General features: G+C 43.8%; 1 protein-coding gene across 6 annotated transcripts in view; it reads left to right on the top strand.

The window, feature by feature from the left end:
• Positions 1-7,607, top strand: part of NTF3 (neurotrophin 3) — a 68,200-nt gene extending 60,593 nt beyond the window's left edge. For all 6 annotated transcript variants that reach the window (XM_060275138.2, XM_035137925.3, XM_035137926.3 and 3 more), the window contains one exon: positions 6,410-7,607. In XM_060275138.2, the coding sequence (XP_060131121.1) occupies positions 6,431-7,207 (777 nt within the window). In that variant the 5' untranslated portion in view covers positions 6,410-6,430 and the 3' untranslated portion in view covers positions 7,208-7,607. The remainder of the gene's footprint in view (positions 1-6,409) is intronic.
• The last annotated feature ends 10,083 nt before the right edge of the window (positions 7,608-17,690 follow it).

The raw sequence follows: 17,690 nt of genomic DNA, 5'->3' as shown, positions 1-17,690 counted from the left end.
TAAATTATGCATCTGCAAAGTGTGGGGATGTTGTTGTTTAGTCGTTTAGTCGTGTCCGACTCTTCGTGACCCCATGGACCATAGCACGCCAGGCACTCCTGTCTTGCACTGCCTCCCGCAGTTTGGTCAGACTCATGTTCATAGCTTCAAGAACACTGTCCAACCATCTCGTCCTCTGTCGTCCCCTTCTCCTCGTGCCCTCAATCTTTGGGGCAGTGTTCAGTTATTAACTAAATTTCATGCAAAGCGGAGAATAAAGCATAGCAGGAACATTTTGTGTGTACAATGCAGGGGGTGGGTGGGGTATTTGATAGTTTCTATTTGGAAAGAAGGTTTTTCTTTAAAAAGACTTTACCCAAATAAGTCATTAGACGTGTCTGGAAGCGTGCAGCGTGTTGTTTTCCTTTTGATAGCTGAGGCAGACTTTTTGGCAGTTACAATTGGAGACGCACCATTCTGATACCGCCCCAAAGTTTGCTCCTACACAGTAGAAGAGTAAGAATTGTCTGCTTTCTTTGTATCCACCCAGTTCACTGATCTGAGAACATTCCTCTTGATTGGAAGGAGGTGATTCAAGCAGAGATGCAACAGCAGATTCCTCTTAACGTGGGTCCTGTTGCATCTCTGCATTGGGAATAACTGAATCAATCAGTCAATCAAACAAACAAACAATCACACCTGATGCAGGTGAATGATCACTCTCCAGAAGAGGTTGATTGGAAGGGGCCAAGTTCGGACAACGAATCATGCAAAAATATGGTAGAATAAGAACCCCCCCCGGAACCTTGGGTGTGTTTAATTACTGTGGTGCCTTGCTTAACGAATGCCCTGCTTAACAAAATTTCCGCTTAACGAAAGGATTTTTCGAGCGGAGGTTGCCTCGCTAGACTAATTCGTTTTATGAAAAATTCGTCTAGCGAATCGCGGTTTCCCATAGGAATGCATTGAAATTCAATTAATGCGTTCCTATGGGCAAAAAAAATGCAAAAAATTCAATGCATTCCTATGGGATTCGCTAGACGAATTTTTCATTATAAGAAAAGACCCGTGGAATGAATTAAATTTGTCTAGCGAGGCACCACTGTATTTGTTTCTGGTGTTCACGCAGTTTGAGAATTGTTCATGGAGAGAGGAGAGAGCTTCCTATCTCTCTGTGTGCATTTTTGCATTTTGGACCATTTCCTTTTCCAGGTTCATATCCGTTTCCCACCCAATATATGTTTGTTTAACTTTAATAAAATGTGTGTAAGCAAAGATTTAGATCCCCAGGGGTCTGTTTAGATATCACTACTTCCTAACATTCTCCCTTCCTTTTAATATCTCAAGCTCGGGATAATGATTCTCCAGATGCATCAGCTTTCCGTGTTTAAGTTGACTCTCACTTAGTAGACTCTCACTTTATTTTCTGCCAAAGGCCTTCGCCTTTTTCCAGGCTCGTAATATTGTCTCACTCTGGACCTACTGGCCTGTGCAGATGGTCCTTAATCAGCTGCCAACTTGCAGTTTGGATGTTCTGCTCCGTAAGGACTATTTTAAAGGAAGCACCAGAAATGCCTGGTGCTAAATAAAAATGGCGATACCGCAATCAGTAAGTGGCTTTTCCCGACAGGCTTTCTGCTTTCCTTATTGCAATTTGCGTTTGATTGGGAAACACTGGTTTGTGTTAAACGATAAACCAAACTAGGGCTGCAAAAATGTGACAGCTCCTGCAGAGGAGCTTGCAGCTGTAGTGTGAGCAGGAACTAAAGTGATTTAGAAATGGTTGTATTGGGGGGGGGGGAGGCAGGAATCAGTTCTGGGCGTCACCAGCAGGGAAGGAAAGCTGAGTTTGCTAGCAGCACACCGCTAAGTAAAGTTTGTTCCTTCTAATCCAGTCTCTCCGGCTTCTTCGTAATCTTGCAAATGCTACGTGCAGCCACCCAAGGAGCTCCCCTCCCCCTGGATGCTGCTCAGCAGATTGGTGGAAGAAGTCCAAAAGAGTGGACAGCCTTTTCTTTCCAGCCCTAAGGGCACCATTGGTGCTGGACAGCTTCTACTGCGGCCCCTCTAGATTTGGCTCCATGGCTGCAGCAGCAGAAGCAGCCACACTCGGATTTTGTATTATGCAACCAATTCATGAGCTCCCCTCTGCTCAAGCTAGGCAGCTTCCTTAGAGGTTGGGAGTGGGGATGCAATGGCTGTTCTTCCATGGAGGCAGGGAATAGGAGAAAAGGGGGGATCTTCTAATGCCTTGTCCTTCTTCTTCCTTTCTACTAATAAGCATACCTGCCAAGTTCCTGCCTGAAAAATAAGGGATCGGACCGGAAGTAGCGCTGCCGCCATTTTGGAACTGGGCGAAGCATGCTCAGAAGCGACTTTGGATGCTGCTCTGCCCTGTTACAAAATGGCCGCCACACCAGAAGTCGCGCTGCTGCCATTTTGGAACTGGGCAGAACAGCATCAAAAGTCGCTTCTGAGCATGCTCCGCCCAGTTCCAAAATGGTGGCCGTGCCAGAATAAACCGGGGGGGGGGGAATCTGTTTTTTCGGCTGGGTACAGCTGGAAAAATGGGGTTTTCCCGGGGAATACGGGAGACTTGGCAGCTATGCTAATAAGTAAGCGTCCATACTTGTTGGAAAGTAGCATTAAAATTTTAATAACTTAATTTATAGTAGAAAAGAGGTTATTCACACATCCCCAAAAGTAGTAAAATGCAGCAATGCAGTAGTAGCATTTTCTCTGTAATGGGGGGGGGGGGGGGACGGACAAAGTATCCTCCCAATCTTTTGAGCCTGTGGTTAGGGTTGCCAGACTCAATGGAGGACAGGACTTCTGTGCTTTTAATTGCCATGATCCCTTTTGAGTCTGGAAACCTTAAAGAGAAACCAGTAGACCCTTTGTTTAATTCCCAAGCAAAGGGTCTGCTGGTTTCTCTTTAAGGTTTCCAGACTCAAAAGGGAGCAGGGCAATTAAAGGCACAGAAGTCCTGTCCACTATTGAGTCTGGCAACCCCACCTGTGGTCAATCCACAGGCTTCCATCCAGCCAAGAGTGGTAAAGTCTGATACTCTACTACTGGACTATTGACCTCATCCCTAATTAGTTATTTGCATACACTTATCTGCAGAGTGCAAAGATTTGTGAAGTATGAAGAGAGGCTGACCCTGGACTTGACCGGCATAGCTGCCAAGTTTTCGCTTTTCTCACGAGGAAGCCTATTCAGCATAAGGGAAAATCCCTGTAAAAAAGGGATAACTTGGCAGCTATGTTGACCGCATGGGGAAATGGTTCACCACAGGGGAAAAGAAAAGGAAATTCCTGTACATAGAAAGCATCAGACTGCAGCTTGGGATAAGGAGAAACTTGGTCCACTTTTCATTTTACTTACTTCACACTTCCTGAGGAAGACTCCAAACTGAAATGAAGCTGCCCTTCAAAATTTGCACTTCTCCAAATTTTGTGAAAGCAAAAAACTGCACAAAACCATATATTTTAGGGGGGGGGGCGTTCATAAAAAGGGGAAATGTGCACAAATGCCTTTTTTAGGCCTTTTTTTTTTTTAAAAAAAAATGCAATCCGATAAGTTTGAAGTAGTATAGTTGAGGAACAGTTTTACTCCTATCAAAGCCTCGACACTGACTTAACTGTTGATATCTGATGGTTCCATGCCTTCTGCTGGACAAGCTTAGTTTGGTGGAGTGCAGCAGCTGGACAATTTTCATTCTCCAGTTGATATCAGCCATGCTAGAAGTTCTAACCACTCTTCCCTCTCCCACCTTTGTGAGATCTGGGTTACTATTTCACAAGCAGCTTGCTTCAGCAAGAGCGCCGGTCCTTCAGTTCCAGTGATCTACTGTTAGAAACTCCGATGTTTTCTCTGCAGACTTCTGTTTTTACAGAACAGCAAGAAATTGTCATTTAAGCATTAAGGAAAATGTAGTCTAGACTTAGGTGAGCTCATTTCATAACAAAATATGGGAATGAAGAAAACACATTTCTTGACCATAAAAGGGCAGCCTGCACGTTGACAGAGTCATTTCTCCCCCCCCCCCCATCCAGAGCAGAAAGCTGTGGCTAACTTGTCCGGAGATGCAAGTTGCAAAAAGCTAACACATTAAGGATGAAATTCTCAATTTAAGAATAAGTTCTATGGAGTGCAGTATGACTGACATCTGAATAAGTATGCTTAAGGCTGCACTGTTACTACACTGTATTGTACAGTTTTGTGGACCAGAGTCTACAACTAAAAATAGTGTTGCAACTAAAAGTAGTGATGGCACCAAAAACATTAGGGCAACTGTGGGCTAACAGGCTACTCCACCCCCCCTTTTTTCTTTTGCTAGAAAGAAAAATGAGTTTTATATTCACAGAGCAAAAGTGCATAGTCAGGGTCTCTGCATTATTAAGGCATAACTAATATGGGATATATAGGGACCGAGGTGGCGCTGTGGTTAAACCTCTGAGCCTAGGGCTTGCTGGTCAGAAGGTCGGCAGTTCGAATCCCTGTGACGGGGTGAGCTCCCGTTGCTTGGTCCCAGCTCCTGCCAACCTAGCAGTTCGAAAGCACGTCAAAATGCAAGTAGATAAATAGGAACCGCTACAGCGGGAAGGTAAAACGGCGTTTCCATGTGCTGCTCTGGTTTGCCAGAAGCGGCTTTGTCATGCTGGCCACATGACCTGGAAGCTATACGCCGGCTCCCTTGGCCAATAATGCGAGATGAGCGCGCAACCCCAGAGTCGGTCACGACTGGACCTAATGGTCAGGGGTCCCTTTACCTTTACCTTTAATATGGGATATGGGATCTTGAGATGTTCAGCTTAGAACATCTGCAGTGCTAGACGTGGCCAGTCTACTAGTCTCCGACTTCTTTGCAAGATCCCAGCAACCAGCAGTCTCTAGCTGCTGGTCCACTGGTGGTCCCGCCAGTGGTTTTTTCTTCTGCTCACTCCTGATATTGAAAGACTTAATATGTTATATAATCACACATGGTTTTCCCACTCCACTTCATTGGCTGCTATTTGCAGGGGTGAGAAACTTGCATGATGTTACAAAGGCAGAGTGGAAGAAGATGGTGTGAGATTTTTGTTTTTAGTGGTAGTCGCAAGTCTGCTGTAACGTTTGATTCCAACCATACACTTAGTAATAAACGCACACATCTTTGTTCTTCTCTGTGGACAACACGAGGGGCACTATGAATACACAGGCTTCTGGATCATGCATGGATTCAGTTTTGCCGTGTAAAAATTCAGCCGGTATCAGTGGAATGGATGTGTGAATTAGAACCTCATGTCAAGAATTCCTGAGAACAGTGAGAACAGGTCAGATTTTTCTGAGAGTTTAAAAAATAGGTAGGATAAGCTTGCCATAGGATAGGGGTAGGGCACATTTCTTTGTCTACAGCATGGGTAGGCAAACTAAGGCCCGGGGGCCGGATGCGGCCCAATCGCCTTCTAAATCCGGCCCGCGGATGGTCCGGGAATCAGCGTGTTTTTACATGAGTAGAATGTGTCCTTTTATTTAAAATGCATCTCTGGGTTATTTGTGGGCATAGGAATTTGTTCGTTCCCCCCTTCAGAATATAGTCAGGCCCCCCACAAGGTCTGAGGGACAGTGGACTGGCCCCCTGCTGAAAAAGTTTGCTGACCACTGGTCTACAGGACACCCCAAATTCAATCCCTGGCCTCTCCAGTTAAATGAATCTCAGAGAGTAGGGATATGAGAGATTTCCATGTGAGATTCTGGAGAGCTCCTGCCACTCACAGCAGACAATATGATCTTAAACAGTACAGTGGTGCCTCGCTAGACGAAATTAATTCGTTCCACGGGTCTTTTCTTATAGCGAAAAATTCGTCTAGCGAATCCCCTAGGAATGCATTGAAATTTTTTTTGCCCATAGGAACGCATTAATTGAATTTCAATGCATTCCTATGGGAAACCGCAATTCGGTAGACAAATTTTTCGTAAAACGCATTCGTCTAGCGAAGTAACCTCCGCTCGAAAAATCATTTCGTTAAGCGGAAATTTCGTTAAGCAGGGCATTTGTTAAGCGAGGCACCACTGTATAAGGCAGCTTCATAGGTTTTTCTCAGCTCAACGAGAAAGCATGCAGAAAGCCCAGTATTAATTCCTGGGAACTCCAGGTATAGGGGCCTGGAAGACCTGGGCTGGAAAGGGTTACGACCAGTCACAGTAGATAATATTGAGCTTAAAGAGCCAATGGTTTGTCTAAAGAAGCTTCATATGACCATATGAATTTGGGGGAAGCTTGCATGAATTTATTGGCCTTTTGGTATTGCACACACAGTTTGTAAAACTTTGCACCTGCAAAATATTGAAAAGAAAACGATGGGAAGAAAAACAACCCCCACCAACCAGTTGACTATGTAAGCTCATTTGTTTGTCTCCAAGCTGACTCTCGGTTCTTTTTCAGATCTTACACGTGAACAAGGTGATGTCCATCTTGTTTTATGTGATATTCCTTGCTTATCTCCGTGGCATCCAGTCGACCAACATGGACCAAGGGAGTTTACCAGAAGATTCAATCAATTCTCTCATTATAAAACTTATTCAAGCAGACATCTTAAGAAATAAGATATCCAAGCAAATCACAGATATTAAGGATAGCGTTCAAGACACAATGAAGAAAACAGAGACTGCTGGGCCTGATATGGACGGCAATGAAAGTGTGAAACTGGATTTCCAGCCGGTTATCTCAATGGACACAGAACTACTAAAGCATCACAAGCGCTACAGCTCCCCCAGGGTCCTCCTGAGTGACAATACACCATTGGAACCGCCACCATTATACCTTACGGAGGATTACATCGGCAGTTCTGTGGCGGCAAACCAAACGTCTCGGCAGAAGCGGTTTGCTGAAAACAAGAGTCATCGTGGGGAGTATTCTGTGTGTGACAGCGAGAGCCGATGGGTCACAGACAAATCTTCTGCTATTGACATTAGAGGACACCAAGTTACTGTGCTGGGAGAAATCAGAACAGGGCCTTCCCCAGTCAAACAGTATTTCTATGAAACAAAGTGTAAACAGGCCAAACCTGCCAAAAGTGGCTGTCGTGGTATCGATGATAAGCACTGGAACTCCCAGTGCAAAACATCCCAAACATTTGTACGGGCATTGACTTCAGAAAACAATAAACTTGTGGCCTGGCGATGGATAAGAATAGACACTTCTTGTGTGTGTGCATTATCCAGAAAAATTGGACGAACATAGGTCTGTGCCTCTCTGTCGTATAAATTATTACGTCTAAATTATATGATATGCATGTAGCATATAAATGTTTATATTGTTTTATATATTATAAGTTGTCCTTATTTATTAAATTCCAGCAAGCTGCCATGTGTGTATGTATATGTGTATGTGTATGTATATATACATACATATATACACACACATATATATGTGCATGCACACAAACAACACCAATTAAAAAACAGTAAAGTATGGATATCTACAATGGGCTACACCAGTTTTCATGACTGCTTGTGACTTCTGTTCCTCTTCAGCCTTCCATAAATTGCCTGTAAAATCTTTGTGTAACATTGGTATTTTTTCGCCCAGAACTGTCAATCCACTGACTTTCATGGAGTAAACCTGTTAAAAGAAATTAGATCTAGTTGGCGAGACTTCTGTACATGCTTTTCCATACCTTGATGATAAGATTAAATATATAGTGTTTAACTGTATCCCTTCATCCCCAAAAACAAAATTAATCAATGTAGGCAGCATTTGACTAGTAATAATATTCATTTCCTGTATGTTCTGCCAGCTTAACCATTAGAGTTACCATTTATCCCCCCCCCGCCCCCCAATCCTGTCCCTGTGTCACTGTTCCAGACCCACTGCTAATAAGTCTGCAATTTAAGTTTAGGTTTGTTGTTTTTTTAAAAAAAAAATGCATTTGTTTTGCAACTGTTTTTAATGCTGCCAATTTGTCTTTTAGAAGGCTAGGAGAAAAATCTAAAATATTTGTCCTACAAACTTACCATAGCCAAGAAGCAATCCAAGTGGATCATTAATATAATATATAAAAGATGGGATTCCTCAAAATAAGCACTTAAAAGAAAATGTGAGCAGCCTTCTTCCATTTGGAATAAGCTGTATTACTCCCGATGTTTCATTGCATTTATGTGTTTATTGGTACAGTAGGGGAAAATCCGGTTCAGATTTTAGTTGCTACAGTATTCAGATATAAAAGACGATATATTTCTGGAATAAGCATCAAAGCCAGATCCGTTCAAAGCTGCTGAAATGGCTTTGGAGAACTTTTAATGGAAAAGGCATACTGAAAATTGAGCAAAACCCCTTTTGTGTGGAACAAGCACTCTGAGTCTTCCAATTCTCAATGCAGTCCACCTTCAACTTTGCATAGCTGGTCATATGGAATAGCTAGTAGATCAATCCTGCACGATCAATCCTGATTCTGCCTGCCAATCTTTCTTTCTGGATTAGCATGCAGATGTTTTAATTGTATCTACAGTGGTGCCTCGCTTAATGAATGCCCTGCTTAACGAAATTTTCGCTTAACGAAAGGATTTTTCGAGTGGAGGTTGCCTCGCTAGACGAATTTGTTTTATGAAAAATTCGTCTAGCGAATCGCGGTTTCCCATAGGAATGCATTGAAATTCAATTAATGCATTCCTATGGGCAAAAAAAAATAAAAAAAAATTCAATGCATTCCTATGGGATTCGCTAGACGAATTTTTCGTTATAAGAAAAGACCTGTGGAACGAATTAAATTCGTCTAGCGAGGCACCACTGTATATTGGTTTAATAGCAATTCAGCAATAAGAAAGAAAGAATATGAACAAAGAAACAGGTGCCTGTAGCTAATCATTTCTATTTTATTGCTTAGTTATACATAGATTTCTATATCATTAAGGAAGATAATCTCTTACGTTTTTCTGCACTCGGGTCAGGTTCCCAGTTCTGGACACACCCTAGGAGGAGTTGATCTTTCATTTTGGGGGAAGTGAAATCTGTCTCTAGTTTCTCCTTCTGTTCCATCAGAATTCAGTGGCAAAATGTGTTTTACTGTGTTAGTCTGGAAACAGGACCAATGATGAGATGCAGTGATGCTACATTGCATAACCTTGCTGCCCTTGCCCATCATTATGTTCCTGAGAAAGAACATATGAAAGTTCATCCACTTCTAAGGAGGAGCTGCAGAGGCTGAGAAAATGGTTTAATTCAGTTTACAAACGAAAAGAAAATCTGTATAGTTTGGAAACTTGTTTTTTTCAATATGCAGTTGGGCATCTCTTAAGACATCATAACCAAATTTTGCATGGTGGTTCCTGAGATCAAGAAGCAGGTTTTCATCTATGCTTGGATACAACCGGATGTCATTTTGAATCAGTATGGGGTACTGAACGTTTAGAAACTGCACTGATTTAACCATTGTTTTCAAAACCGCACAGATTTTGTTTGTTTGTTTCTTAGAATTCCCAAGCAGTGCAGGGCTTGAGGCTGATAGTATTACGTGATTTAACATTTTAGTAATTGTCAAGATATTAGTAGATGGTTTACAAACATTCCCAAATGGAAGGCAAACAGAAGAGCTAAGAGACAAGTTGACACATAATATTTAATGCTACCTAAGGATTGATGTATGGGACGTGGGTGGCACTGTGATCTAAACCACAGAGCCTAGGACTTGAGCTCCCGTTGCTCAGTCCCAGCTCCTGCCAACCTAGCAGTTCTAAAGCACGTCAAAGTGCAAGGAGATAAATAGGTACTGCTCTGGCGGGAAGGTAAACGGCGTTTCCGTGCGCTGCTCTGGTTTCGCCAGAAGCGGCTTAGTCATGACCTGGAAAAACTGTCTGCGGACAAACGTCGGCTCCCTCGGCCAGTAAAGCAAGATGAGCGCCGCAACCCCAGAGTCGTTTGCGACTGGACTTAACTGTCAGGGGTCCTTTACCTTTACCTTTTAAAGGATTGATGTAAACTCACATTCCCTAATTTTCACCATGATTGCGTGTGTGTGTTCAGTATGCAATCTGGAGTTCACATCTCTGGTATTCTACCATACTCATTATTGGCTAAAGTTGCAGTAAAGCGAAAGGTGAACCACTAGGCATAACAAATCAATCAAGAAAACATATGTGAAGGATAAAACGTTTGTAGTTCTAGCACTTTGCATTGAATAGCCCCAAAGTATTAATTCACAATAGGCAATTGGTATGGAATGTAGCTCCGAAGTATTGTGAAACGAAGCAGCCAAGGTGCCTAAGAGTTCATCCAGGGAGAAGCCAACAGGTAAGTAAGTTGCATTTTCAAACAACCCCACGGAAATTTTCAGTAACCCACTCACTTCAAATGCTGCTTTAACACTTCAACAACAACAACAACCTTCTCTTGTAGCTTTCTAGTGTTGGAAGAAATGAACCACTCAACTACATTACGTGTTTAAAATCTTTAGAGTCTAGTGCTCAGGGTCTTTTTCAGGGAGTCTTCTCTTCTCATGAGGTGGCCAAAGTATTGGAGCCTCAGCTTCAGGATCTCTCCTTCCAGTGAGCACTTGGGGCTGATTTCCTTCAGAATGGATAGATTTGGTCTTCTTGCAGTCCATGGGACTCTCAAGAGTCTCCTCCAGCACCAAAATTCAAAAGCATCCTTCAACATACTCCTCCTCATATCCTATATATTTCTTAACTGATTCATTATTGCTTTGCATATTCTGTGGGTTCTTTATGTGAAATTGCATTTCCAAAAGGAACTTGGTAGAGTTTCTGATATGCAAATAATCCTTTCACACGACAGAGCTGCTGGAATGGACCAAAGCTCTATATCAGGCATAGGCAAACTGGCCCTCCATACTGGCCCTTTGGGACTGCAATTCCCATCATCCCTAGCTAACAGGACCAGTGGTCAGGGATGGTGGGAATTGTAGTCCCAAACACCTGGAGGGCCGGAGTTTGCCTATGCCTGCTCTATATTGTCTAGCATTTTCTCCCATTGTCACCATCTGGCTAGATGTCTATAGGAAGCTCACAGGAGATATTCAAAGGCTGGGTGCCTCTGATCTTGGAGGTGACATATAGCTATCATGGTGAGTAGATATTGATACTGTCTGTATTGGGTCTGTGAAGTTATGTGTGTGTGATACTGAGATTCTTTATCTTCCATTAATTTATCTAACAGGTCTGTAGATAAGTGTTTTCCTTTGTGCTGACCTGTGCTTCCTAGGGGCAACTTGCTAGACATCGCTTGAAACCGGACACTGAGCTAATTGGACTCTTGGTCTGATCCAGCAAGACTCTTCTGTTGTGTACAGCCAGGTGGAGGCTAGTTGATTTGAACAAGTACAAAAAGTAAGGTGCTTTTTTAAATCAGCTAACAATTCTGAAATTGCACCTATGGCATCATCAAGTCATACATATTGCTGACAAGGATCACAAAGATTGCTGCAGCCAATAAGGCTAAGCAACAGTATAAACAAAGGAGGTAAACCAAGGGATGTTAAGAAGGAAGATGGGACTGAGGAGCAACAGGACTTGAGAAATAAAACAAATGCCCCAATTCACCATAGGCAGGAGACAGTTTTCGACACAGGAAATTGGTTTTATTCGAAGTTCCATTTATATCTTGACCTTTCAGTCCTGTTATTTATATCGTGACCTTTCAGCAAATGTTTTTTTTTTTAATGATAGCCCGAAATATATAGAACCATCCATTTTATCTGTTAGAAACATTTTGGAGCAAAATAAAATCAATTGGATCCTGTGTTCCTTCTGCGCACTTTGCAAATGCAATTCATCACGGATGTGGCAGGGAGAGCGAAAGAGCACGGGAATCGGTCCTCGAGCCTGAGAAATGAGGAGGAAAGGGTAAAGAGCCAGTTGTGAGGGAATTTGCTTTCTGAAATACTTTGCCTGTATTTGGTTACTGCGGATGGCAGGAGGTTGAAGGAAGCCCAGATGCCCAGATGCACAATAGTAAACAAACATAAGGGTTTCCAAAAGGTCTTCTGAGAACTGGGCATTCTATATGCCTGGTGTTCTGAGCCTTGTGTTCTTAAACAGTTAATCCCTTTTAAGCAGAGCTGTAACCATGAATCATCTTAATTGGAAGATTAATGAAATGCAGATGTAGGGAGGACCATCATCTTCTAATCCTTCAGTATCTCCAAAAGGCGCCACATCTTTGACAGCCACTCTGAACAGGCCAGCTACGCAAGTGGAGAAGGGCCAGCACAAGGCTAATCTGGATTCTCTTTCCTCTTGGCACCAACATGGGATGGTTAATGCAAGTTCAGTCATCAAGTCATTGCTCCCTTCATCAGGGCTGTGGCCTCAGAGTCATGTCACAGTGGGACAGCTCAGCCCATAGAGCATGAGACTCTTAATCTCAGGATTTGAGCCCCATGTTGGGTGAGATATTCCTGCATTGAAGGGGGTTGGACTCGATGACTCTTATGGACCCTTCCAACTACAGTTCCATTATCTATGCCTCCCTAGCCATTGTAATCGCTTATTTATATGTAGATCCTATAGCTATCTAGGGACCCAGGTGGCGCTGTGGGTTAAACCACTGAGCCTAGGGCTTGCTGATCAGAAGGTCGATGGTTTGAATCCCTGTGACGGGGTGAGCTCCCATTGCTTGGTCCCAGCTCCTGCAAATCTAGCAGTTCGAAAGCACGTCAAAATGCAAGTAGATAAATAGGAACCGCTACAGTGGGAAGGTAAACAGCGTTTCCATGTGCTGCTCTGGTTTGCCAGAAGCGGCTTGTCATGCTGGCCACATGACCTGGAAGCTGTAAGCCGGCTCCCTCGGCCAATAATGCGAGATGAGCGTGCAACCCCAGAGTCGGTCACGACTGGACCTAATGGTCAGGGGTCCCTTTACCTTTACCTATAGTTATCTATCCATTGTAGTGGGGTAAAGGGAGCTGAAAATAATGCCAATATGTTTCACATCTGGCAAACAATGTGTGGCTTTGGTTTCAGATAGTACATGGGCAGATGAGTTGACTCTGGATTGGTATACTTGATTCTGAGGCATGATTTAAAGCACTTGCCCTAAGGCAGGGGCCCCCAAACTAAGGCCCGGGGGCCGGATGCAGCCCAATCACCTTCTAAATCCAGCCCACGGACAGTCCGGGAATCCGCATGTTTTTACATGAGTAGAATGTGTGTCCTTTTATTTAAAATGCATCTCTGGGTTATTTGTGGGGCATAGGAATTCATTCATATTTTTTTCTTTTCAAAATATACTCCGGCCCCCCACAAGGTCTGAGGGACAGTGGACCGGCCCCCTGCTGAAAAAGTTTGCTGGCCCCTGCCCTAAGGGAACTGGAACCCTTGGATTATGGTGGGAGACTCTGAATGACAGGAGAGAGGGTGAGTGAGGTGCAAACTAGCTGAAGAGAGATCCCGCCCATGATATAGCATGAGGGGAATGGAGCAGGCAAACTAAATAAGGAAAGGTGGTTGCCCACAGCCTGGTACAGAGAGGCATGGCAGCCAAGAGGACCCAGTGAAGGGATATTTTATCCCATGAGGGATAAAATAATGATTCCATTCTGTATCGAAAACACTCCGCAAAAATGGGGGGTGGGGTGGAGCAATGCTACTAGCCCTCTCATTTGCCTCCACCCCATTTCCCATGCAGTCACACGTTTACCAAGTTGCAAATTGGAGAGGAGGGATAATGGCAGCCAAGGCTAACGTTAAGGACCTCTCTCTAATCTGTTCTGCAGGTTTGCTGCTGCTGCTGTTGTTTAGTCCACCTGACTCATTGACCAGGCCAAAAAAAAAAAAAAAAAACAGCTGTTGTTCTCAGTTGCAGATGAATGGGAGTCTAGGGAAAGGCTTTTACCACCAACCCTCTCAGCTGCTCCCTTGCCCCCACTGCTTGCTTGATGCCTTGGCACCTTTAGGCATGTGTGGGAAAGAGAAGAGAAGAGGGAAGCTGGTAAACAAGAGGAGCTTGTTGGGACTTTAAAAGTTGTGGGGTGTTCTCAGAATTTCCAGAACCTAGCCAGAAATTCCCAACCATCAAGAAGAAAGTTGCAGGTAGGTAGCCGTGTTGGTCCGATTCGAAACAAAATAAAAAAAATTCCTTCAGTAGCACCTTAAAGACCAACTAAGTTTTTATTTGGGTATGAGCTTTCGTGTGCATGCACACTTCATCAGATACCCAGGTATCTGACGAAGTGTGCATGCACACGAAAGCTCATACCCAAATAAAAACTTAGTTGGTCTTTAAGGTGCTACTGAAGGTATTTTTTCATCAAGAAGAAAGTTACTGCATATGCGAGTGAACACCGGGGGGTGCGGGGCAGAAGTATATCACTTCACTACTGACATCCCCCAAAGGGTCAAAATCTCCCCAAAGCCATGAGGAAGAGGACTATGAATGGGTGTTACTGAATCCTGAATCTGTTATTGAGTGTGTGGGACACAAACTCTCTTCCAAGAATCTTAAACTGAAGTGACAGAGATCTCTTGGATCTCACGCCCAGCCTCCTCGCCTTCCAAGCCAGTCCAAGGGTGGGTGCAAGATCTGGAAGATTTAGCTCAGGTTGGAACTAAGAAAGTAACCCTCCCCAAATCACCCCTCCCCAAAGAAAAAGTAAACAACATTGTGTTTTGTGTGCTCTTCTGGGGCAGCTGTTCTGGGGCAGTATACATGGGAATAAGCCTAGCCCTTCTCTTACTCCCAGTTAGGTCAAAATAAAAAAAATTCCTTCAGTAGCACCTTAAAGACCAACTAAGTTTTTATTTTGGTATGAGCTTTCGTGTGCATGCACACTTCATCAGATACACTGAAACAGGAACCACCAGACCCTTATGTATATTCAGAGGGTGGGGGTGATGGGCTGATAGGAGTGGTAAACCTGTTGATGACTGTTAACGACTGTTAATGACTGCAATTGGTCTTGCGGGGGGGGGGGAAGCAAGGGCTGAGGTGCTAAGGAAAGCTTGATCATGTATAATGAGATAAGAATCCTATGTCTTTGTTCATTCCAGGTGGCTCCATGGTTTTAAGCTTGCTAATGAGTTGCAATTCAGCAACTATCTCCCAGTTAGGTGCACATGCTAAACATTAGCCAGGGTGGGGCTGCCCATTTTATGGAATCACAGAACTGAAGAGTTGGAAAGGACCCTGAGGAACACCTAATCCAACCCCCTGCAATGCAGGAATCTCAACTTAAGCATCCATGAGAGATGGCCATCCAAACTCTGCTTAAAAACCTCCAGTGAAGGACTGTCCCTCCCTTCTGAGGGAGTCTGTTCCTCTGTTGAACATCTCTTACTGTCAGAAAGTTCTTCCTGGTGTTTTGTTGGAATCTCCTTTCTTGTAACTTGAATCCATTGGCTTGGGATTCAAGCAGGAGAAAGCAAGCTTGCTCCATCCTCCATGGGACAGCCCTTTATATATTTGAAGATGGCTATCCTATCTCCTCAAATACCTAAAGGGTTGTCACATTTCTTCAGCTGGTCAGTGATCTGGGCTGAGCAAATGCCTGTAGGCCCTGGCATGGTAATATCACATCACGGCATCCTTATATTATGGCAAACCCTTTCATAGACTAGAGACCACCACTCTCAGAGGCACGAAGCCTAATCTTCAACTGCAGATTCTGTGCACATGTTTGCAAAGGGTGAGAAGAATTGTTAGGAGTAGAATCAGGGAAATGAAATGGGGGGGGGGTCATTTATCAGGTGAAGTGGACTTCAGTCCATGACAGCTTAAGCATAACAAATTGTTCAGTTTTTGAATGTGCCACAAAATTTCTTGCTGAAACAGGTGAATGCAGGTGCCCCTCTGGTACTGTACAATATTGTCCAAATTAATTATTTTGTTAAATTTGTGCAAAAAATAAAATAAAAAATATTCAGGGGGGGAATATTTTCTCCTTGAACTCACGGTACAATGCTATACATTGAAACAAGTCCCATTGAGTTCAGTGGAGGTTACTGTAGAACAGGCACGTCCAACAGGTAGATCGTGATCTACCGGTAGATCACTGGACATCTGTGGTAGATCACTGGTAGATCACTGGCTCCCCCCAAAGAAGCTCAACAATTTTGGCTCCCCTAAAGAAAAGCTCAACACTTTTGCCCTGCACCCTCCAAAATGTGGCTTTCCTCCTCCCTAAAAAGTTCAACAACTTTGACCTGAACACCCCCCCCCCAAAACAGGGCTTTCCTTCCTAAAAAAAAAAAGCTCAACAACCTTGACCTGAACCCCAAAATATCACTGCCAGTTTTTAACTCTGTGAGTAGATCACAGTCTCTTGGGAGTTGGCCACCCCTGCTGTAGAATAAGTGAGTGTAAGATCTACCAAACAGTCATGGAACATTTTGTCACATACAGATGTGAAAGGCAGGTTCCACTGGGCAGGAGAATTAGGAAGTGTAAATTGCTTTTGAAAGCTCAGCAGAAATCACCACCCACTCTCAGGAGCCCCAAGCAAAGGTGAAGGTCAGCAGTGGGAAGCCTTTCATCCTTTAAAAGTAGATCAGGTGAGAACTGATATTTGCAGTCTTTTTATTTGGCTTTTGTCAACAGGCCTTACCCTTCCCAGATTATGGACCTGCTAAACCTGTTACCTTGCTGTGCAAGAGAAAGAGTAATAATTACTCTAACCAGCGATTCTACTGTCGGTGAGATTTGCATGCATACAATGTTATGTAGGTCTCTGTCTACGATCAGGACAACACCTCTCCTAGCAAATTCCTCACGCAAACCTGTATTCCCACTCAGTCCAGCCAAGTGTGAGGGGGTGGGTTTAGAGGCTAGCTCTTCAGGAACACGTATTCGGGGTGGGTTTAATTTAAGAGATCATTAAGGCTAATGTGCAAAGAATTGTGTTTACTCGCGTGTCTCCCCTGCTGTCAGAAGCAGAACTTGGGCCATTCAAAATCCTTAAACACATACGGTAATTCTCCTGCTAGTGAAGAGTTGCTCTACTGAAATCAGTGGGTGACATTCTCTTGCACAAGCTCCACTCCCTCCCTGAGCGTAAAGTTTGGTACAGCTCAAAGGGAGGCATATCATAATATAATGTTCAGACAGTATGTTTCTGTCAGTTGTGTGTTTGTATTCCCCTAATAATTAATTCCAAACATTCAAAATGCATACAGGAGGCTGGAGGTTCGTGGTTGGTTTTTTTGTTTTACAGATGTTGCGATAAGCACAATTCTCTGTCGGCATGGGGTTGAGTTCCGCCCTGACAGGAATCCAGGTTGGAACCGCAGGTTGCAGGTGGGGTGGAAGTATTTCTGGCATCGATCCAGGGTTTGCTCCTTTCCAGCTCCTTTCCTTCATCTATCACCATCTCCCTGCTTCTCCGGGAAAGGACTGTTTCTCTTGCTTATGCTATTATTGGTATTGTGCAAGAGGCCATCCATATCTGTGCTACTTTGCAGAGTGCAACAGGACAAGCCCTTCCCTAGGAAGGTTAGCTGATTTTGTGTAGAGGGCTGGTGATAGAGGAAGGACAGAGGCTGGAAATTTGACATGTGTGGAAAAGAGGAAAAGGTGGCACAAGTGTAAACAGGAGCAATGTGCTCGTTTCTCTGCTCACACTTAGGCTTAGTTGGGGACTAAGAGTGAAATGCACTCTTTCAGGATGATGGCTGCAGATAGCAGGATCACACATAGAGAGAGCCAGTGTGGTGTAGTGGTTAAGAGCGGTAGACTCGTAATCTGGGGAACCGGGTTCGCGTCTCCGCTCCTCCACATG

Source organism: Zootoca vivipara, chromosome 5, assembly GCF_965207765.1.
Source record: "Zootoca vivipara chromosome 5, rZooViv2.hap1.1, whole genome shotgun sequence".
In the NCBI taxonomy this organism is placed as follows: Eukaryota; Metazoa; Chordata; class Lepidosauria; order Squamata; family Lacertidae; genus Zootoca; species Zootoca vivipara.
Note: the sequence above shows the minus strand (reverse complement) of the source record. Positions and strands in the feature narration are given on the sequence as shown.